This window comes from Anolis sagrei, chromosome 3 (genome assembly GCF_037176765.1).
Source record: "Anolis sagrei isolate rAnoSag1 chromosome 3, rAnoSag1.mat, whole genome shotgun sequence".
Taxonomy (NCBI): Eukaryota; Metazoa; Chordata; class Lepidosauria; order Squamata; family Dactyloidae; genus Anolis; species Anolis sagrei.
In genome coordinates, this window is record NC_090023.1 from 71,259,217 (window position 1) to 71,282,490 (window position 23,274).

General features: G+C 39.8%; 1 protein-coding gene across 5 annotated transcripts; it reads right to left on the reverse strand.

The window, feature by feature from the left end:
- Positions 1–4,448: 4,448 nt before the first annotated feature.
- Positions 4,449–23,272, reverse strand: SETD4 (SET domain containing 4). Of its 5 annotated transcripts, none has more exons than XM_060770362.2 (11): positions 23,162–23,271; positions 19,879–19,997; positions 19,366–19,461; positions 18,013–18,050; positions 15,782–15,870; positions 14,864–15,293; positions 12,618–12,792; positions 9,545–9,626; positions 7,571–7,651; positions 7,323–7,446; positions 4,449–6,963 (listed from the first exon to the last, which is right to left on the reverse strand). In XM_060770362.2, exons 2-11 carry the CDS (start codon positions 19,949–19,951, stop codon positions 6,829–6,831), a joined length of 1,323 nt encoding a protein of 440 aa, XP_060626345.2. In that variant the 5' UTR covers positions 19,952–19,997; positions 23,162–23,271; the 3' UTR covers positions 4,449–6,828. The 5 variants fall into 5 exon arrangements, with proteins under 5 accessions (XP_060626345.2, XP_060626347.2, XP_060626348.2 ...); XM_060770364.2 differs by having other exon boundaries at positions 22,925–23,235; XM_060770365.2 differs by having other exon boundaries at positions 22,881–23,235.
- Positions 23,273–23,274: the final 2 nt, after the last annotated feature.

The following is a 23,274-nucleotide window of genomic DNA, read 5'->3' on the forward strand; positions in this document are numbered from 1 at the left end:
CATACGGTATCATTTCTCCACACCACTTGAGAAATTATACTGTTTGGTTTGTATTGCATCACCTCACATCCACTGGGAAGTAGCAGCCAGTAATGGAAGAATCAAGGCAGTGACATCTCTGGCCCATTCTCTGTTCAGATATCAGCCAGCAGGCCAATGCCTTAAATCAAGAAATAGTTTTCTAAGATCTACAGAGATACTCACAGGAACACCTCAGCAAACGAGAGTCCAAAAGTGGCAGACTAAAACCCCAAACCTCAAGCCATGACTGATACCGAATGAGGGACTCCCTCCTTGGCACACAGAAGACTGGGTGATTTGGAAGGTGTTGTACAGACTGCGCTTTGGCACCACGAGATGCAGAGCCAACCTTAAGAAATGGGGCCACAACATGTGAGTATGGAGAAGAGCAAACCACTGACCATCTACTACAGTACGTTGCAGTCTGAGCCCTGCCACATGCACAATGGAGGACCTTCTTACAGCAACACCAGAGACACTCCAACTGGCCAGCTCCTGTTCAAAGGACATTTAGTGTGGTGCCAAGTTTTTAATTTTATCTGTGTTTTTAAATACATTACAATTATACCCTCAAATCACTTCCTGACACTATAGATAAATAAATTTTGATCATACAGATTTATACAATTCATTGTATCAACCATTTGGATGACAGAGTACTGCTGAGATGGACTTTTCACTGGAATCTTTTTGCCTCAGTTGAGCTTGTCTTTTGTTCTTCACACATCCAGTCTGACCTTGATGACAGCCTTCTCAGACATCCCACTGCAGAGTTCAATTGTTAAGGGCAACCTTCTGTTTATTCCCCCACCACTGCTCTATACACACTGCTTTGAGAATTGTGTGTTGACCAGTACTTTAAACCACTAATCTAAATTTCATTCAGTATGTGACAATAAAATTCAGCCCACATTCTACTTGCTTTTATGTTTATCAAACTATCTAAAGATTCTGTTGGCTGCACTTTCAACCATAAAATGTTAGGAATCTCTATGTGCTGTTAACAGAAAAGCAAAAATTGCCCCAGGTAGATATAAAACAGAGCCAATGTTTACCATCCTCATTACAATTCCAGCCTGCATTTGCAATTAAACAAGTTTGGCATGTTGTACTTTGCCAGAATGCTAACATTTTCTTCCATTTCCCTTTGTTATCATCTTTATCTGTGCTCGGTATGCTGGAAATTACTTTATATAATTCATGCTGTTAAAAAGTCCCTTTCTTCTACAGGGCTTCATATTTCTAAGGACTAGTTCACTTCTAAGAACAGTGAATCCTTGAAGACATCACTTAAAGATCTTTCCCCCCAGTGAGTGTCATCTCTTGACATTTCATTCATAATGTACTTAAAAGCTTTAATTAACAGAGTTTGAAAGTTGATACTATCTTATCTTTTCCTGAATAGACAGGTCTAAAAGCACTAACCCATGATAAATGATTCCTACATTTTATAGCTGAAGCTGGGAAACTAAAAACCAGTCTAATGATGGCTGTAAAATGATATCAAGGGAGCTTGTAAGATCACCACATTCCCTCTTTTTTCCATGAGCATCCTATTAGCAATGACTGGAAAGAAAAAATGCAGTGGCATCTATTGGGAGAAGAGTGCAGAATGCATCCATCCTCTTTCCTGTGGCATTATTACATCTTACGCAATAGTTTCCTTTGTATACTTTGCTTCAGCATATTATCTAAAGGTTGTAACATGGTATAACAGATCAATCCTCTTATCTGTTTTTAAAATATATGTTGGTAACAAAAGGTAAATCTTACAAAATACTTAAATCTGGTATATGCTAGAAGTTGTTCAATAATTCTTTCCAGATGTATATGGGCAAATGCTTTAAAAAACCTCCATAGAACTGGATTTTATTCAGAGATGAAGCCAACTATTTGTTGAAACACGTAAAGAAATGGGAGAAAATTTGATTGCTTTTATAACTCAGTTTTGAATTAATTCCTCTAGGGGTCAATAGAGAGCCCACATGGTGCAGTGGTTTGAATGGTGAGTTAGAACAAAGCCTCTTAAACTGTGGGTCATGACCCAAAATAGGGTCCAGTTAGCAGCTCAATGTTGGAATTGTGAAATATTTGGTAAAAGTAAAAGGGTTCTGAATGCCACCTAGTGGCTGTTTTCGATATTTACATGAATCTTTTAGCAACAAGGTGCAACAAATGCTGGTTTAGCTGATGGTTTTCTTTTCAGTTTCAGAAATGTATTTCCTTTCTAATTTCTATTCTAAAAAACTAATTTGGCATCATAAACCATAATTAATTGAAGTCAAAAACTTGAGTCATCTGCTATTTGCCTACAACCTCTGCAGAAAGAGAAGGATTATTACTGAGAGAGACGTAGTTTTAAAGGGATTTTCATGTATGCTTCTTATTATTGAAAATCCTATGTGTCTGCTTTTGCAAAGGGCCTTTGTTTGCAAAAATGCTGATGTGTAGAGAAAGAGCTGCCAAGGGCCAGAGTTGGACAGAAAGTACTCCCTAATACTCCCTTAATTTCCCAGCTGCCTGAAGTACCGACCTATACTTTCCAACTGAGTGTTTATGGCCAGAGAACAATAGACTGTAGTTGTGCCATTAAGGTCCCACATGTGCCTTCATCCCTGTCAAAGTCATAAAGAGCCAATGAACATCTGTATAGTCAGCTTAGACCAATGAAATGATTGATTGCTGTACACCAATAAGAATATGTTTTGAATTTCCTGTGAAAGTGTCCCTTGTAACCCCATTTCAGTTTGCATTATATCATTATTGCTAGGCCCGCGATAAAAGCCTGTGTAGTATGAATCCAACATATGGCCTCCTCCTTGTACTGCTGCCTGGACCTTTGAGGGGACTACTAAGCTTGTGCAATTGGAGTGCTGGTGAGCCTGTGCCCCTACATTGGAGCCCCTTCATTACCACCTATTTGGTTTTGGAGGGAGGAAAGGATATGGATTGCATGTATGTATGTGAACTGAGGGGACATGATAGCCATGTTTAAATATCTGAAAGGATATCACACTGAGGAGGGGGGCAAGCTCATTTTTTGCTGATCAGGAGGCTGACATGGAACAGTGAATTCAAATTGCAGGAAAAGATTCCACTTCAATATTAGGAAGAACATCCTGATGGTAAGAGCTGTATGACAGAGGGTGCGCTTCTATGGAGTCTCCTCCTCTGGAGGTTTGTAAGCAGAGGCTGAATGGCCATCTGTTGGGAGTGGTTTGACTGGGTGTTCCTGCATGGCGGGAGGTTGCACTGGATGGCCCTTGGGGTCTCTTCCAATCTATGGTTCTGTGATTCTATGAAACCATGATGGGAACACGAGGGAGGTAGACATGGGTCCATTTCAGACACATGGCCCACTCTACAATCTTTTGAGTTAAACAGCCCATTGCTTTAGGGGTTCATTGTCTTAGTCCGAGGAAGACAAAGGCAAGCAATGTCTGAACAAATTTTGCCAAGAAACCGATAGGTTTGTCTCAGAAATTACTTCCTGGAGGAAAATTGAAGAAAAATGGCCATGAGTTGAGTTTTCAGGCTAACTTTCTCTTTTAGAGCTGATATGCTATGCAATATGGTTGGCCAGGTCAATTTATGCACAACCTAAAATAAAGCCATCTCAGCACAGAACAAAGGATCATAGAATCCTAGAGTTGGAAGAAATCTCATGGGCCGTCCAGCGCAACCCTCTGCCAAGAAGCAGGAAAATCGCATTCAAAGCACCCCCAGACCATCAAAGGCCATCCAGCCTCTGCTTAAAAGCCTCCAAAGAAGGTTCCCCTACCACACTCTGGGGCAGAGAGTTCCACTACTGAACAGCTCTCAATTAGAAAGTTCTTTCTAATGTTCAAGGAATCTCCTTTTCTGTAGTTTGAAGCCATTGTTCCACGTCCTAAACTCCAGGGCAGCAGAAAACAAGCTTGCTCCCTCCTCCATATGACTCCCCCTCTTCTCAGTCTTCTCTTCTGCAGGCTAAATATGCCCAGCTCTTTAAGCCACTCTTCACAAGGCTTGTTCTCCAGAACCCTTGATCATTTTAGTCACCCTTTTCTGGACACCTTCTAGCTTGCCAACATCTTCCTTAAACTGTGGTGCTCAGAATTGGGCACAGTATTCCAGATGTGGTCTGACCAAGGCAGAATAGAAATTGTGGTTTCAATTATTTTTCTTTACTGAATTTTCCAATGCATGTGGAGTATATTTTATAGGTTTTGTCACAAAAGGTAGATCAAAGATGATCCAAAAGGACAGAAGAAAACTGAAAAGGGATTGGTTTTTTTTAAATACGAATTTCAAAGTCTGCTCAAAAAGTAAAAGAGAATGAGGCACTGCTATACTAAGTGGAAATAACTTTTACCGCAAGCTTTACAAATAAAATCTGCCATGGGTGGGATCATCCATTCTGAAAGAGTAGGCATGGACAAGCAGTCTTATTTAGATAAATCAATCATTATTTATTCATTTCAGCATAATTATTTAGAGATTGATACCGTTAACATGAGGTAGAGTTACATATTTTTTTAAAAAAACAATGGTCATTGTTCTGGGAACACTGTGTATTCTGCAAGACCTTTACAACATCACACATGCTTTCAGGTGTGGTTTCAAGAGACTACTACTGTCAGAACCTGTCCTTGGCAATGCTTTGTAATTGTAGTGATCTGTTTTATCTTGCCTTTGTTGTCTTTATTCTCAATCTACTGTAATACATTGGGAAATCATTTGCTTGGGACAATCGTTAAGCATTAACATTCATTCAGATTCAGTCTCTCTAGAGAAGTGGCTCCCAACCTTTAGTCCTCCAGGTGTCTGAGACTTCAAGTTCTGAAATGTTTTAGGACCTCAAAAGAACACAGAGCCTGGATGTCATATAATAATAATAATAATAATAATAATAATAATAATAGTAATAATAATTTATTTATATATATTCAGATCTATCTCCCCAAGGGGACCCGGGGCGGATCACATTGCACATATACAGTAAACATCCAATGCCGTTTCGGACAGGACAAAGACAGACAGAAGAGAAATCCAGCTTTTTGGCCCCTTGGAGAAGCAAAGAAGTACCTTGAAATACCTTTTATAGTTTAGTTGAATTACTTAATAATTTCCTGAGTCATTGAACTGTCCTAGTCATTATTGTTGGGAATCAGGAGCTGTTAGGCTCAAAATAACCCTCACTTGGGGTGATTCCACAAAAATATAGCAGAGTGCCAGAAGCACAGTTCATAACCAGCAGAAACTTACATATAAAGAGCAAGGATTGGTTTCCCTTCAACGGGATGGAACAGGATTGAGGATCCACAACTTCATAGGATCCAAAAGAATATGTTTATGAAAGACAAAAGAAATCCGTTCTTGATGGGAAAGGTTCTTGGAGCTAACTAGCTTCACTAAGCTATCTTCTAAGGAAAGGAAAAGGGAAAAATAACAAAATAGTTATATCTACTGCATCTTGCCTGGACAATGGCAAGATGCCTCCTCACTCTAGCAGAACAAAAGGTAAGAAGCGTGAGGCCAAAATGGAGAATTGACCACATAGCCTCACCAGGACAATAAAAATACCTTTAAAGAAGAAGCTACGTTTCCTCAGGGGATCACATTGCTACGCATTCAAAGGGGGAGGAGATAGTGGCATGCAAGATGAGTAAAACAAATCTAAGCCCCTTCTTGAGAAAAGCATGCCTGAGAAATATGGAGAGGAAATCCCTCATTCTAATCTATCTAGGCTAACTACTCATTGAGGTCTGGAGACTTGTGCAGTCAGGGATGAAACACAACATTTATTAGCCAACCATTGTAAAATGAATTAGTCATGCCATGCTCTTGTACCAGAAGGGGAGATGTGGCGCAGCTGTCTGAGTGTCAGCTGCATTAAGATCACTTCTGACCACAAGGTCATAAGTTCGAAGCCAGCCCGGGTCGGAGTGAGCTTCCGACCAATTGTGTAGCTTGTTGTCGACCTTTGCAACCCGAAAGACAGTTGCATCTGTCAAGTAAGAAAATTAGGTACCACCTATGTGTGGGGAGGCTAATTTAACAAGCAAAACACTCCAGCAAAAAAGCATGCAGGGAATGCGGAAGTATTTCATCAGTGTCGCATATGGACGATGAAAGCGACAGCTCCCCTGGCAGCCAGAAAAAGTTAAATAGCCTCTGACTGTTTCTCTATATCTGTTGTGTCTCTTTGGCATTGAATATTTGCCATATATGTGTACATTATAATCCGCCCTGAGTCCCCTGCGGGGTGAAAAGGGCGGAATATAAATACTGTAAAATAAATAAAATAAATGAATGACATGAAACATTTTGTCAGTGCAGAAGAGAAAATTGGTCCTTAAGTCTCATAGCTCTTCAGAGCATCACAAGATAAAATGATCAGGATTCTAAATCAGAAATTCAGAACTTCCAAAGTCAGGAATTTTACTTATCTTCTTCAGAGCCCCCTTGTAATTTCATTGTAACTGAATATTGAGAGAATGGAGACAAAAAAGACATCTACTTCATGATACTTGCACCCTGGAATGGCCTTTGTATACCTGGATTCATCATTCTCCCTGTGAACTTCCCTTACTTTTCATTCAATGTTAGCATTTATGAATCCATCTATCTTGCTTACAGACCTCCCACACTTGATTTTAAAGTGTTTAACTGAAAATCCTATCTGGCATAAGTTGCAGCAAATCTCCCAGTGCCTGCTTTGCAAAGAAAGACAGGAAGTACATTTTTATAGTAAAGAAATAATAAATAGATATGTGGCTTCTGAAGATCCAATCGGAATTACTGAGGTGCTGTTTTCTTTGAAGATCAAACTGTTGTGGTCGGTAAGCATTGAAGCATCTCAAGTGATCGCTGTAAGATTCTTAGCTCTTCCGTACGCAATGCCTCTACCAAATTTAGCTGAGTGCTCAAATATTCATAATCATGTTTTAAGAGAGAAACCTGAAAAGGAAGAAGCAAAAAGATAAAGCATAACATTCCCGGTGATTAACATTATACAAATAAGCAGATACCGTTGACAACTGAGGCAAATTAAATCCACCGCTCTGTCTTCTTAAAGACCCATGAAAGTCAAACACCTTACTTTTTAGCTTTTTTTTTCTTTTGGAATACTTTTAAGAACTAGTTAAGATGAAATGATGGATGCAAATTTGCAAATTCTTCGATCCTTCGATGAATCGTAAAGTTTGTCATTCTTAATGTCTTACACACAAATTGTTTAGATTTTGTGTTACAATAGGATTTCATAGTATCCAATCTCAAAACATTTATAGCAACAGTCTGAGAATTCAAATAACTACCTTCTGAAGGGCATGCTGAGCTTCCTTGATCAAAGACATACATATTTCTGCTGCAAGATCCAAACTCTTCTTTTCATTTACCTCTGATACTACCCCACCAAGGATCACTTTCTTCCAGGAAGTACTACAAACAAAAGGTTTGAAAACACATTAGCTATGTATCATGCTTCTAAATCAAACATCCAAAGCTCAACAACATTCAAAACGTCTGCGTTAGTAATCATTTTCAGTGAACATCTGCAACTTACAATTGGTCTGCTTCAAGACTTAATAGTTTGAGAGCAGTAAGAAGCTTCCAAGAGGGACCATCCCAGCCAAATGTGAGATCACTAGAGACAGAAAAAAGGAAAATAATTAGGAAAAAAATTAAATCCCACATATATAGTGGGTAGCCCCTGGTGGCACCTTGGGTTGAACTGCTGAGCTGCTGAACTTACTGACCAAAAGGTCAGCAGTTCAAATCTGAAGAGCTCCCACTGTTAGCCCCAGCTTCTGCCAACCTAGCAGTTCAAAAATATGCCAATGTGAGTAGATCAATAGGTACAACTCCGGCAGGAAGGTAACAGCACTCCATGCAGTCATGCTGGCCAGATGACTTTGGAGCTGTCCATGGACAATGCTGGCTCTTTGACTTAGAAATGGAAATGAGCACCACCCTAAAGAGTCAGACACAACTAGACTTAATATCAAGGGGAAACCTTTACATTTAGCTATATAGTGGGTACCCATAAATAAAATACTGGTTATCTACCTCTTTTGGTTCATAAATCTAAAACTCCATAGAAACATCTAATGCCAGGATTTGCAGAGTTTAATTTTTAGGATTGACATTGTCTAACAGTGTCTGCCAGAAATGGGAAAAACATTATTTTTCTTTCTTTTCTCATCTTTATAAATTGAATGATTTCCCCACTTCTACAGGGTGAGGAAGCATAACTTCCTTTTTTAAAATGTGCGCCATTCAGTCGGTTGAAGACGTAGCGGAGCGCTAGTGGTCTCGTTTGAGAGGTGGGAGTATAAAGTTTTGTCCTGACACAGTTCAGTCACCATCATGCATTGGAACAGTGAGGAGCGTGCTTTTGCCGTTGAGGCCTACTTTTCAAGCGGATTTGGAGTGGCCGGCCCGCTCTCCAGATTTGGCCCCTTGTGATTTTTTTCTATGGGTTTTTTTGAAATCCCGTGTTTATGTGAACCACCCAAGGACCCTACAAGATTTGAAGACCAACATCCAGGAAGAAATTGCCAACATAACGCCTGCTATGCTGGCAAGAATCATGACAAATGCCAGAAATCGGTTTACTCAGTGTATGGAGAATGGAGAATGGGGGACATCACCTACCTAATTTGATCTTCAAAACTATGTAAAACAAAACTTATAATGTAGGTATGCGCCTACATTATAAAAATGTATAAAAAATTTCTGATTCATACAATGGGTTTTATTAAGTTTTGAAAAACTTAATACATTTAAAGGTTTAAGATTTTCCTTCCACATCCACTTAATACAGAATGTGTCATACCAAGGTGATTGGTGATGAGAGAAGTAACAACAGCCAGTCACTATGAGCAGATGCAGCAAGTGAAAGCAAGGAAAAGGTCAAAGGGCAAAGAAAAATAGGACCTGATACACAAGAATTGCAGCCATTAAGTCCAGTTGTGATAAAAAAAGAAAAAAAATAAGATCTGGCTTCAGGACTTTGTAAGAGGGATGGAGAGAATGCAGAGGAACAAGCTTTATATGGCTGTTTGATGCTGAATTTTAAGAGCAAGCCCCAATTTCCATTAAAGACTTGTGTGATCATTAGAATGCATTCTACTTGGTCAGAGGCGGAACAGACATGAATGTTGCCTAGCTGCACGTAGACAATGGATCATAATGTGCTTATCTTAATCCATATAACATACAAAATATTCACCAGATGCATGTGACAAAGTTACAAAGATTGTATGAAAATGAAGATGCACCCAATCATGTGAATTGGACAGCCCTGGAAATACTGTATTTCAGAAAATGAACTGTATTACACGAAATTAACAAACTATTCACCTCCAGGAACAAGAGCCATACAAAAAACTAGAAATATTAAAATGAAATCGAGTATGATCTTGTTTGGCCTTTTTTCTTATACAGTATAATGCTCCAGCATTATATGGCAAACCCCCAGAAAGGAGGAAATTCTGGGCCTAAACTTTGGACCTGTTTACACTTATGCAGAACTTACTCCAAAAGTTTGTGTTCTTGTAAGATGGAAAGTTTCTTAGGCCTTTGTTTGTCTTCTGGAAGTACATTTTTAAGCAATGTATCTAAAGAAAACAAAATATTTCAAAAATTAAATAAGTATAGTAAAAACAAATGTCTGGCATATTAATTATTTTTAAAATTATGATACATATTTCCTCTCAGAATCTAGAATGTAACAAGATGAAAGCACTCGTTTTCACTTCTGGGTGGGAATTCATATAATTCAAACATAACAGATCATCCTGGCTAGCTTTAGGGCATCTGTACTATCTCAAGGCGCAGGGCAAGTGCAGGCAAAGCTGTTTTCCACATCATATCTGGCTTTTCTATCTCAGAGGAGTAGCAAAGAGCTTTCATGTTGTTGACGGCCCTCAAGTCAACTTTTTGAATTTACATGAGAGACCTTCAAGTCACCCTGTCAACAACAGCTCAGCTCAGGTCTTTCAGACTCAGGGCATTGATGGAGTCTATCCATCTGTAATGCAAATGTTATTTTTTCCTACACTGCCAAAAAATTATTGGCATGCCATCTGTTCATGATTTATTTCTCCCAAGTTCTCTGAATGCAGCTTCTACTTCACTTTCTAAAATTGTAGGTTCTTCCTCGATTGAACCTATCATCCCTTCACCTCTTTTACATTTCAGTGCATTGTTTCTATTGTCTTTTAAATTCTACTTGGTCATATGTTTGTTTGTTTTTCCTGCTCATCAGGGCATCTCTCCTCCTGATGAAAAATTTCCTTTGATTTTTCAGTTCTGTCTTTTTGTTGTTGTCTTCCATTTCTCTGTATTGAACACTGTGGTTCTTTTTGTCCCTACATACAAGTCACATATTTGTACTCCTATTTTTGTCACTTTTCTACTTTTGCTCATTTGTCCTTAATTGCTCAAACAATGTAATCTCTCATCCATTCAGGCTTTTCTTTTCAGCTGGAGGTAGTATCTTTTTGCATTCCTCCCTGTCAATATCTCTGGCTTCAGTCCAGAGTTTTCTGGCTCCGTCAATTAGCCTTAATACTACACATTATTTTAAAATTACTGTCAGACCACATTTGCTGGGGTTATGGGCACAGGACCCCCACAAAAGTGAAAAACCACAAATAAAAAACGGGGGGGGGGGGGGGTTTAACCAAAGAGCACACCTCCCTAAGTCCTCCATCCTGACTCCATGGTCAGCTTCCACCAGAATCTGACCACAGAGTTATACTGGATGACTTGAGATTCCTATAGAAAACATTATAATCAAATCCAAAAAAGTCAAATCCATAAATGTGGAGAGCTGACTGTATTTTGAATTCTATGGGGATGTTCTTTAGATTATATTTTGGCATATGGTTGTCTTAGATCCCATCTCCACTGCTATATAAAATCAAAATTATCTGCTTTGAACTTGATTATATGGCAGTATAGACTCAAATAATCCAGTATTGTCTCCTTTGATAATATGGATTATATGACAGTGTAGATCAAGCCTTAGTGTTCCTCTTTAGTTTTACTCTAATTTTTGTTATTAGCACTTTGTGATCCCACAATCAGCTCCTGGTCTTGTTGATGCAATGAATGGAGCTTCTCCATCTCCTGCTTCCAAATACTTGGTCTATTTGATTTATATATTAACCATCAGGTAACATTCAATCAGTTGTTCTTCTGCTACATTTTGTGATCCTGGTCCAAATTTTTCTACAATCTTTAATAGTGCTCTGCTTCCTAGTTCAGAATTCCAATTACCCATATTAATAACACATCCTATTTTGGTATGAGATCAATTTTTCCCTGGACTGCAGCATCAACTCTTTCAATTTCTTCTTCTGTTTCAGTAGTGGAACATGAACTTGGATTACTGTTATATTGGTATATTGATGGTTTTCCCTTGAGTCTTATTAACATTATTTGTGTAGGAGTTGTACATCATTTGACTACTTTCACTACATCTCATTTTCCTAAATTCACGCCAAAACACTTGGGACTGCAGATTTACACGCCTGCTTTATATCCAAAGAATATAAGAAATCCAAACCTTCCATTCCCCACCTCTAAAGGAACTCTAAAATAAGTGTTTTTGAGCAGGAACCTGGTCAGCCCTTTCACAATGCTACACACAGTTTATATTATGAGCTCATCATCTGCATAATACTGGAAATATTTTTCTTGAATTTAGCAAACTCAAATATGATGACCATGAGAGGGAAACTCCTAGTGCCTAGCAAGAATCAAAAGTGTTAGGAGATGGAAGAATGAACACAAGGTGGCAGGAAAGACTATCAAAAAATAAAGTCAGAGAGAAAAGAAGGAAAATAATATGTTTATTGAGGGAACTAAAGGGTTTCTCATACTGGCAAAGCTGGTCTAGGCCAAGTGAGAACCAAGAGGAAAAAGAGGGGGGGAAATCAGCATGAAACAAGAGAGAGAGGTGGAATTGGCCCTAATGAGGTAAGTCAAGTACTTTAATTAGGAAATGCATGTTCAGAATCTGTCCAGGCATGTCCTCATATGCAAATATTCCCTTCTCCAGCACATAACGAAAAGTATTTTTTTTGGTCCATAGGATCTTTATGCGGGTTTCTCAGGTTGAATTAGGAGGTTTTATTATAGCGCCCCCCCCCCAACACTATTACAACTCAAATATAGAAGTGAACAAGAAGACAAAGGCAGCAACCACTAAAAGGACTAAGCAAATTGTTTCTTGCAATATTTTGTTTTGCGACTAATTACGCAACTCACTTTTCAAGACTATTATTCATCCAAGACATAATGCAAATTGAACTGAAATCAAGCTATGGCATAGTGCAGAGCAAGCTGAAAAGGTATTGGATCCCTTACAGTGAAGTGGATGGCCCTTAGATGTTTGACTCCACCTCTCAACAGATGCAGTCAGCATAGCCAGTGGTGAAAGATAACAAGAGTTGCAGTCCACCAATATCGGGAGGTTGCACAATTGCCTTGGCTTAAAATGTGATGCAATTCAAAGCTCCAGCAAGCTTCAGCGACTACATTATTAAGCTTTCAATCATTCTTTATTGCCAATCAAGGTGAGGATCAAACCACAACCTTACCTGTTCCAACGTAAACACTGCTGTGTGGGTTATCCCTGGAAACAAACCCATATTCCAGAAGCAGACGTTGATTATCATGGGGGCCATAACAAATAAAAACCTCGTTGTAATGTTGACAGTGTGTAAGTGTTGTTATTTCATAGCACTTTGTCTTTTCATTAAAGCCAGCTTTCACCTTGGAGGAAGTTGAGAAAACTACATGTTTATGAGCAGAAATGTTTAAACATACATAAACTGTTTGAGAACTACTATTTTTTCAATTACTGAGGACGCAATGTGCCAATCAAATTCCATGCTTCTACTGCCTGGTGGAATGAAGGCATATAACCTGTGCCGACAAAAGAAGAATATGCCGGGGCAAGGAATCTTTTGTGTCCAATCAGTGAAGTCAATAATTGTGTGATGACATGCAAAGGGAGCTCTCAGCCATGACACATCAGGTATAGAATGCTTACCCCTTAGACACCTAAATTACACCAACACTAGTTTCATTTAGGAACCAAGTAAAAACACAGTTGTTTATTAAAGCCTTTGGACCAAACTGACTTACTTTGAAGTGATTTGCATTTTTAATATTGTTTCACCTTGTTCCTATATTTAATACATTTTAATTTTAATTTTTAATCTGTTTGCATTGCTGTTCTCTTGTGACATAGCGCAGGGAAGACTTAATTTAATAAATAAATGAATACAGTACTTGTGAGTGCTGCCTCAGTTCCCCCAAATTGCAGCTCCCACAAGCCACTTTTGCAGCTCCAAAGACCCACCAGGACCACCTCATTTTCTGGCAAAAGCAAGGAGGCAGAAGAGCCTCTCCCAGACGTTTCTAGGAACAGCAAATTACATGTTAAAAAGGAGATCAGGGATCCCTACATGGTTCAACTTTAAAACACACACACACACACATTTTTAAAAACAAAAAGTAAACTTCTGGGTTCCTCATATCCTGTCTCAATTTGGGGGGTTCACCCCCATTTTTGAGTAATGTTCAAGCCTATGAAGAGTCCCAAAACCAGAAATTTGATCTCCAGGTCTGACAGTGGAATCTCATATAGCTAAAATAGTACCATGCCAAACCAAGAGGGAGGAAACATTAGGCTATAAACCACAAAGTTTTTATTTCTGCAAATAAAACATTCTACTGAAGAGGAGGAATAAACCAAACAGTCTAATAATCACAGGATGTTTCAAACCTACATCTGTTAATAGACTCTATAAGCTAGCTGGCATTCCCCCCACCCCCCAATATGCAAGGGGAAGTTGCTGCCAACTGTGAGAGAAATAAGACTGAACACTGTGAAAGCCATCCACTGCATGGCTACCAGGCTCCTCCCAGTAGACTCAAATCAAGAAAGCGTTTCATGAGAACCACCAGTCCTCCTTATGTGCCTCCATGTGCACTTACTTCTCTGAGTCCCCTTCGGGGTTAAGAAGGATAGAAATATGACAAATAAATAATAAATAAGTAATGTTCTCCCAGCAACAGCAAGAGTATGCCTCTGAGCAGCTAAACCAGAAAATCCCAACTGGATGGCTCCCCACTAGAGTCTGCCTCCAGGGGCAAACCAAGAATGGGCAACCTGGAAGACCCTGAATAGACTCAGAAGTAGAGTGGGCAGATCAAGAAAACTTGGCTAAATGGCAGTACCTTGAAGAATCCTCCACCTTGTGCAACTGTGGAGCAGAACAAACAACTCCACATCTGTATGCTTGCCCACAACACCCTGCTTCATGCACAGAGGAAGAACTCTTTAAAGCTACAGACAATGCAGTCACTGTTGCCCACTTTTGGTCTGAAATTATTTAGCTGCTTGTGTTTTCTCTATTTCATCAGTTTTATACTAATTTATTTATGCAATGCTTTTGACACAAAACAAATAAATAAATATACCAGAGCGCACAAAATGTTGCACATTTGTATGTTATTGTTATATATTTTATGTTGTTCTTGTTTGCATTGTTGCTGTCTTGTAAGCCACCCTGAGTCCTCTAGGATATAAATGGGGCAGGATATAAATAAAGTTGTTATTGTTATTATTATTTATAATGCTGACAGATTGTAGCTCTTTCCCTGTTGCTACTTTTAGAGTTCAGTAGTCTGAAAATTTCTGGCTGTTACAGGGTGGGAGCAAAAAAACATGATGGAGGTGAAATAGAATGAAGTGCACTTCACACTGCAATGTTTTGATATAGTTCCCACTTAATCCATCCCATTTTACATCCATACACTCCTTCAATTTTCTTACCTGGACAGTAGGATTATGATTTAGTAGGTCCAAGTATGGGGCTAAGGCATATGTATCTGTGTCTCTAGAAAAACAGTCTCTCTGTGAGTGCTTCATATATACTGTTCTGGTATTAATGGTGCACCAAGCCCATTTGAATGCCTGAGAGTTAAAAACGGACGTAACATCTTCATGAAATAAAGGCTGCAAGGAAAAGAAGAACTGCTGGGAAGAAATAAACAGTTCCTGGACCAGCTTTCTTTGCTCATTGGCCTTTCTTCTCAAGGGTTCAGGAAAAAGGTCCACTACTTTTTGCTCCAAACAAACCGGACAGCTGTACATCTCAGGCAGGAGGTCCAGATATGGTTTCCACAGTGACTTTCCTTGGGCACATTTCTCTACTATTATAAAAGTACACAGTGCTATCAACGGAGAAATGGGGGGCATCCACCTGTTAAAATGGCAAAAGAAAGAACGAGAACTACAAAATATATCTCCACAAAACTCCTCCACACAGAATCTGGGGCTGAACCCAAATATTTGTCCAAGGTACAGCATTTTCCCTGAATTATTGCAGCTTCCTAAGTTCATGAACTCCCATTCATTCAATTGGTTCACTCTAGTTAGAACTAAATCCCAAGTATAGTTCAGACTGCAGTTTAAATATTTGATTTTCCAGTGAAGACATTTCCACTTCATTGCTCCTTTCTGTTTTATTTGTGCCTTCAAAGGTATTCAATAACTGTTGGCATATAAAGGTAATTACAGACCTTATATAGACCTCTTTGCCTGCCTGAATGTATTGAAAGCACCAAATAAATCAGGTTAGGAGACATACACATTGTAACAGCAGACTATTTTCACAGTTCTAAATGGAATCAAAAGATTTAGTGAATGTCAATGGACAAAATGCAAGATTTTAAATCATTATCAACTTACTTTACAATGTATTCCCGGAGGTAGCTGTTAAGGACAGTATCGGTGGTGAGCAAACATTTTTCAGGCAAAGAAATAATCAGCTCTCCTACCTAGGAAATGTTAAAAGAAAATATGGTGTCAGTCAATATGGCCTGGAACACATTGTTCACAGACATTAGTAAATCCCTTTATCTGAACAGGTGAGTCCCACCCTCCGATGCCAGCATGTTTATCTCCAGGAGTTGGGTGAATGATTTGTTTGCTAGCCCTCATAGCTTCACAATGGCCTTTGAAGAATATTAGGCTCTTTAGGGCTCAAAGGCTGGTGTTCCCACCACCAACTATGTGCCCATATAGAAAAGAGTTGTAGTTGCTCTATGGGATGTGAAGCACACAACGCCACTTGTTATGCCAGCTCCACTTGCTGCCTGTCTGCTATCGAGCACACAACGCCACTTGTTATGCCAGCTCCACTGGCTGCCTGTCTGCTATCGAGCACAATTCAGTGTTGGATTTAGCCTATAAAGCACTAAATGGTTCCAGCCCAGCTTACCTGTCTGGTAAGTCTGCTCGTATGCCCTTTCACAAATACCAGTATCACCTTTCATTCATGTCCCAGCATATTTCCAATTTTAACTTTACATTTGGCCTCCCCTCTGTTTTTAATTGTGTGTTGTTTTATTCATAATGTTGTTTAACTTATTGTCTATGTTTTTTAATTGCTTGTATTGTTGTTTTATTGCTTTTATTGTTGTGTTTGGGCTCAGCCTCATGTAAGCCACACCGAGTCCCTTGGGGAGATGGTAGCAGGATAAAAATAAAGTTAATAAATAAATAATAAACATACCTTTCTCTATGAACCATCTCAGAGGTTAAGATCATCCAGGGAGGCCCTGCTCTCAGTCCCACCTCCTTTGCAGGTGTGTTTGGTGGGAACGAGACAGGGCCTTCTCGGTGGTGGCTCCTCAACTATGGAACTCTCTTCCCAATGCAATTAGATCAGCATCCTCCCTCTTGACTTTCAGAAAAGAAGTAAAAACATGGCTGTGGGACCAAGCCTTTGGGTAGTAAGCAATACAAGGAATGAACGGGGATTGTGTGTAATTGATATTTGATATTGGAATGGCCTTGGACTATGATTTTTGGATTATGCGATTTTAATGTTTATATTAATGTTTTTAACCTCACATTTTAATGTCTAAATGTTAATATGTTTTTATGATTTAATTGATAGTCATATGTTATTGTTGTTTCATGTTAGGATTTTCGTATGTATGTTAGGCATTGAATTTTGCCGTGAATATGTTGGAAACTGCTTTGAGTCCATCCCCCCCGGGTAAGAAAAGTGGTATATAAATGAAGTAAATAAATGTGAAGATGCCACGTAATTCTCCACAGTTCTCTTCAATTGTATTTTGGTTTCCACTGTACAATATCTCATAATATATCATAGGTGAAAGGAAATCCTTTGTAATCCTTTAACACGGTTATTATTAAAATACTGTGCCAGGCACTTAAGATAATTAAGTGAAATGTTTTCCTTCCTGTAGCACTCCTCCTCCTTGGCAAGAAGGATAACTTGTAAGGTCCCTACAGTAGGAATGACAAAGAATCTTGTACCATTTTAAAGCCTGTTTATCACTGAAGACTGAAAGGGAAAAGGCAAATCAGTGGGTGTTTGCTTTTTAAACTGGCTACTGTATGAAAGATGTGCCACTTCTCATCCTGTTGAGCCCTCTGCAGAAAACACAGAAGGGAATCAAGCTTCCCCCCCCCCCCCCCCCCCCGCAGGAAAGCTTGATTCCACAACTCCCACTGTAATGAGCCCTCCTCCATAAATAATTTGTTTCTCTTTTATCTCACCCGAGTTTTTAACCAGTTTTAATTAGTTCTTCTTTTAACCATTACATGTAACCCGCCCATTGTCACTGTGTTTGTGTTTACTGTAATTTTATATTGTGGTATATTCATATGTTTTATGTAATTATGATGTTGTTGTTTATTGTTTGCGTTTTCGGTTTGCGTTCGGTTGTTCTTTACTGTAATTGTTGTTTGGGCTTGGCCTCATGAAAGCCGCTCCGAGTCCCCATTGGGGAGATGGTGGCGGGGTACAAATAAAGTTTATTATATTTATTATAGTTTTAAAGCCACTGCAAAAGCATGAATAATATGCAGATTCTTTTACAGATTTTTTTTCATATTCTCAGACCATACCAGAAGATTGATGCCTGTCCTTCCTAAAGAATACAAACCTGGAGGCCCTTTGTGGTCATCAAGCCTCTTCCCGTCTCTAGGAAACAAAGAGAGAAAACTACAATAAGATTCTACAGAATCTCTGCCCTGGTTCATAGAAACAGTAGTCAAGAAAATACAATAAGTAGTCAATAAGTAGTCAATACAATACTTCTTGTAGTCACACAGCACCTTTCTGAAGCACACACTCCGTACACAATTTTAACCCTTTAAAATGCAAGTCTTTTGCACTTAGTCCATTAGACTGCAAATGCAGCATAGATGAGGAATTTGGATCCGGGCAAAGACCATCAGAGGCCAAACATTGGCAGTGAATGAGGGGACAGGAGTGCATTTTCCAGACATGTCAATCCTTATTTACACACATTCCTGCCAGCAATCTCACTCCATTCAGTCTGGGGGGCAAGAAAATCCCAGGGAAAATATCCATCATGTCTAGCAGAGATCCTAATTCTCCAATGCCTTTTAAAGCAAGTAGTGTTCATGCCTACCTCCAAAATTCTGTACTGAAATATAGTGAATAGCACAGTTGACTCATATGCTATGTAATGTATCCACCCTCAGTCGTGATTAATGGGTTTTATTAGATGACTCTAGGGTTCTAATATTCCAACAGACTGAGAACATTTTCTACTTATTCTCTTTGTTACTAAGGTCTCTGCCGAACAGAGGGCTATTGTAAGTAATGGGTTGCGGAGTCAACAAAACTTTCATTCACAAGCAGATCTGAGTTAGTTTCTTGAGATCTAAATATACAGCAAAAGGCAGATATACTAACAAAGTTTGCTCCAGCCACATAAAGCAACAGACCAGAATGAGAAGAAGATATAAAGTTTGTTACGCTATGCAACTAACTGGCACAAGAGTCCACCATGTTCCTTGCACTTTGATAAGACTTAGGCTCATGTCATCCTATGATTTTTTATCTATTTTATATACCTAGAAACATTTTTTTGTGTCAGGAGCGACTTAAGAAACTGCAAGTCGCTTCTGGTGTGAGAGAATTAGCCATCTGCAAGGACATTGCCCAGGGGATGCTCGGGTGTTTTGATGATTTACCATTCTTGTGGGAGGCTTCTCTCATATCCCCACATGGGGAGCTGGAGCTGACAGAGGGAGCTCATCCATGCTCTCCCCAGACTTGAACCTCTGACCTGTCGGTCTTCAGTCCTGCTGGCACAAGAGTTTAACCCTTTGCACCGCTGGGGGCTCCTACCTAGAATCATGTAAAAATGTATCAGGTGAAAGGGATCATGAATGGAAAAAGTTTTAGAAGCTCTGATATAGACTATGTGGAGCTATTTTTCTGCTAGATCAAACACAGTCTGTCAGAAAACAATCTTTAAAATTACCTGGAAATTGTGCTGGTTTTAATTTATTAACATTACAGCCTCTTTCTTTCAGCCACTTCTTCAGTAGTATATATTCATCTTTGTGACTAAGACTTACTAAAAAAAAGACCAAAAAAAATTAAAATCTGTCATTTTAAGGTAGGCTTTATATCGATGATGATTTAAAGAAAGGTATATCATGACAATGTAATTACTACAAATACGTATTACATCATAAACCACATCTACTGAAACAGATGAAGGTAATTAATCTAAGAAAATAAATTAGAAAATCAGCTGCAAACTGATATTATGTTTTACCTCCCCGAAAACCCAGCCTGACTTGCCAACAGTAATAAAGGGTTATAAGAATAGTCCGACATCTGAGGAAGGGCTCTTCCACCCCGATAGAGAACATCGGTGTACATATTTCTCATTTTATACACACATGCAAATATATAGACACTCGCACACATACTCTTATAATGATGATGTCATGATCTCAATTTGGTTGCTGATTTTAAATCACATTACCTCCATATGAGGACAATGTTCTACATTTCTTTCTTTGTCTCTTTCGGCTTGTACGGCCACTGCTTTTCTTCATGTCAGTCAAAGCATTCAGATTCAATGCACAAGTCTGTATGTGAAAACTGGAGAAACATGCATATTGCTTACAGAAGGGTTTTCAATACTTGTAATAGCTACAAAACTGCACCTCTTTTATAAATGTCTTAGGTAATACTTCACATTTATATCTGTAAAATTAATAAAACAGATGTAATTTTCTTTTTTAAAAAGATAACACAATCATGCAAATAAACAACAACCTCTTTTCAATAAACAACAACCTCTTACTAATCCTTTCCTCCACTTAGGAAGACCAACAGGGTTATGTTCTTAGGCAACAACATAATGCTGGCTCTCTGTATCCATGGGTTCTTCACCCATAGATTCCACCCATCTTGACTTGGAAACTTTGGGGGAGGGGTCAAAAAAGCATAACCTGCTGCAGCCTCCTGTCATTTCAGATCCTCAGGCTCATTTAGGATGTTACTACACCATTGAATAGGGCCCCCTGGTAGCGCATTGGGTTAAACCACTGACCTGCTGAACTTCCTGACTGAAAAGTTGGCAGTTCGAATCCAGGGAACAGGGTGAGCTCCCGCTGTTAGCCCCAGCTTCTGCCAACCTAGCAGTTTGAAAATATGCAAATGTGAGTAGATCAATAGGTACCGCTTCTGTGGGAAGGTAACGGCGCTCCATGCAGTCATGCTGGCCACATGACCTTGGAGGCATCTATGGACAACACCAGCTCTTTGGGTTAGAAATAGAGATGAGCATCACCCCCCAGAGACTTAATGTCAGGGGAAACCTTTACCTTTACTACGCCATAGAATATAATGGGACTTTTGGTATTGGGGGAGGGGCTTGGAGCTAAACCCCAGTACGTGCATACTAACTGCTATGTAACAACAAATGTAGGTTATTCTAGGACCAAGGAAAGTTAGCTTTTGTAATGTAACTCTGAGAAGGTATTGGGGCTCAGAGCCAAGAAACTGGGCCACAACCCTCCAGTATTCCCTGGCCATCAATGTCTGTTTTGGTGGAAGATCTCTTGAGCTATAATGCAAAAAAAGAATATTTTCCAGGCCTGTTACATTCAATGGTGTGGGCTTCCTGAATTCATCCAGTTGGATGCCAGAGAACCAGGGCATTGAGCTAAACACTAAATCAGGATTCCTTCTACGTTAATAACTGCAGAATCGGGGAAAACAAGGGTCTATATAAGGAAGACCTCCAATAAACTGCAAGCCTTCAATTATATGTGTGAATATGTGCCTTCAAGTCACCTGTTGACATATGGCAACCCCAAAGATTCCATAGGGTTGCACAAAGGTGCATCTACACTGTATAAACCACTAATTTTAAATCTACATTCTATTAGGTAAAGGTTTTTCCCTACATCAAGTCCAGTCGTGTCCAACTCTGGGGTTTGGTGCTCATCTCCATTTCTAAGCCATTGTCCATAGATACCGCCACAGTTGTGTGGCCAGCAAGACTGCATGGAGTGCCATTACCTTCCCACAGGTACAGTACTTATTCATCTATTCACATTTGCATGTTTTCAAACTGCTAGGTTGGCAAAAGCTGGGGCTAACAGTGGGTGCTCACCCCACTCTCCAGATTTGAACCACTGACCTTTCGGTCACCAATTTCAGCAGCTTAGAGGTTTAACCCACTGTACTACCAGGGACTCCCTACATTCTATTACTGTATTTTAATATACATATTTGATTCTATGTATTTTATATTTATGTGTTTTGACTGTGTTGTGTCTAGCCCTGAGGAGGCAGGTAACAAATAAAAGTTGTTGTTGTTGTTGTTATTATTTTTGAATTAATGCAGTTTGACACCGATTTATCTGCCGTGGTGAAATGCTATGCAACCCTAGGATTTGTGGTTTGGTGAGACACCAGTACGCTTTGATAGAGTAGGTTCAAGACCTTGATATGATACCTCATCTTGTTGATGGGAAGCTTCCCACCGGAGTGGAAATCATCTATTGGACAGATGGCAAGCTATTTAACCTCAGCAGACTGAAAGCCAAAACCAAGGTTACAACAACATCTGTTATAGAACTCCAGTATGCTGATGACGTCATCTGTGCGCATTCAGAAGAAGACCTACAAGCCACTCTAAACACCTTCACAGAAGCATACGAGAAGCTCAGCCTGTCATTGAACATCGAGAAAACCAAAGTGCTCTTCCAGCAGTCACCTGCCAATCCCTCTCCAATGCAGAGACAAACGTGCCAAGAGGAAAGCATGTCATGTCAACCCTGACCAGGACCGCCTTCCACCTGGAAACCAATGGCGTCATTGCGGGAGACGATGCAGATCAAGAATAGGGCTCCACAGTCACCTACGGACCCACTGACAGAACACTGACCTTGGAAGACAATCCTACTCGGACAACGAGGGATTGCCTAAGTCAAGACCTTACAAAGCTACAACTCCCTTAGCACTGAGCCATGGCAGACAAAGCGGTGTTGAACAGTATTAATCTTAAAGTGTAGATGTACCATAGACAAGGGGTACTCAAATCTCTTGCCAGTCCCTTCCTCTGGAAGACAGAGACAAAATCTGTGTGTCAAGAGTAACTTGAGAAACTGCATGTCGCTTCTGGGGAGAGAGAATTGGCCATCTGCAAGGACGTTTACCAGGGGACGCCAGGATGTTTTGATGTTTTACCATCTTTGTGGGAGGCTTCTCTCATGTCACTGCATGGGAAGCTGGCGCTGACAGAGGGAGCTCATCCGCGCGCTCTCCGGATTCGGACCTGCAACCTGTCAGTCTTCAGTCCTGCTGGCACAATGGTTTCCAACCACCTCATCACACTTAAAATCCGGTTTCTACCTCTTGAAGACTTCCTGGGTTTGTAGTTTAGTGAGGCTGTCAAAGGCCCTTCCCTAAACTACAATCCCCAGAATTCTGCAGGAGGCAGAAACTGGATTTTATGTGGATTTTACTAACCAGAACTGATCCTGTTAACTTCCAAGATCTGATGGACCACAAACCTCCAATTACTCCTCTGCAATCCGAAAGGCACAGAGACAATGCAGCCGAGGCTCTTTCAAGATCCCAATGAGATGGAGAGAGAGACAGAGACAATGCAGCCGAGGCTCTTTCAAGGTCCCAATGAGATGGAGAGAGCTGAATCAATTAACTTGTATGTAAGAGTGCGGGCTCTCTGCAGAATGGAGGGAGTCAAAGCAGCAACAATCCAGAGCAGCACTAAATATACGCTCGCTCACCCCTTGCTTTCTCTTCCAGGTCCAACGCTATTTAAAAAAATAGACCACCCAAATCTCACGAGGCTCCTCTCCCGGATCTCACGGAAGAGGAAGAGGCGGAATGCACACTCCAT

Bases quoted from the DNA above. Each gene is read 5' to 3' on its own strand.
- SETD4 (XM_060770362.2), bottom strand. From the start codon at position 19,951: ATGAAGAAAAGCAGTGGCCGTACAAGCCGAAAGAGACAAAGAAAGAAA. The intron at 15,294-15,781 runs GTAAGTTGATAA...CCATTTTAACAG, and splicing joins CTCCGGGAATACATTGTAAA to GTGGATGCCCCCCATTTCTC. The intron at 7,447-7,570 runs GTAAGTTGCAGA...TTTTGTTTGTAG, and splicing joins AGTCTTGAAGCAGACCAATT to TACTTCCTGGAAGAAAGTGA.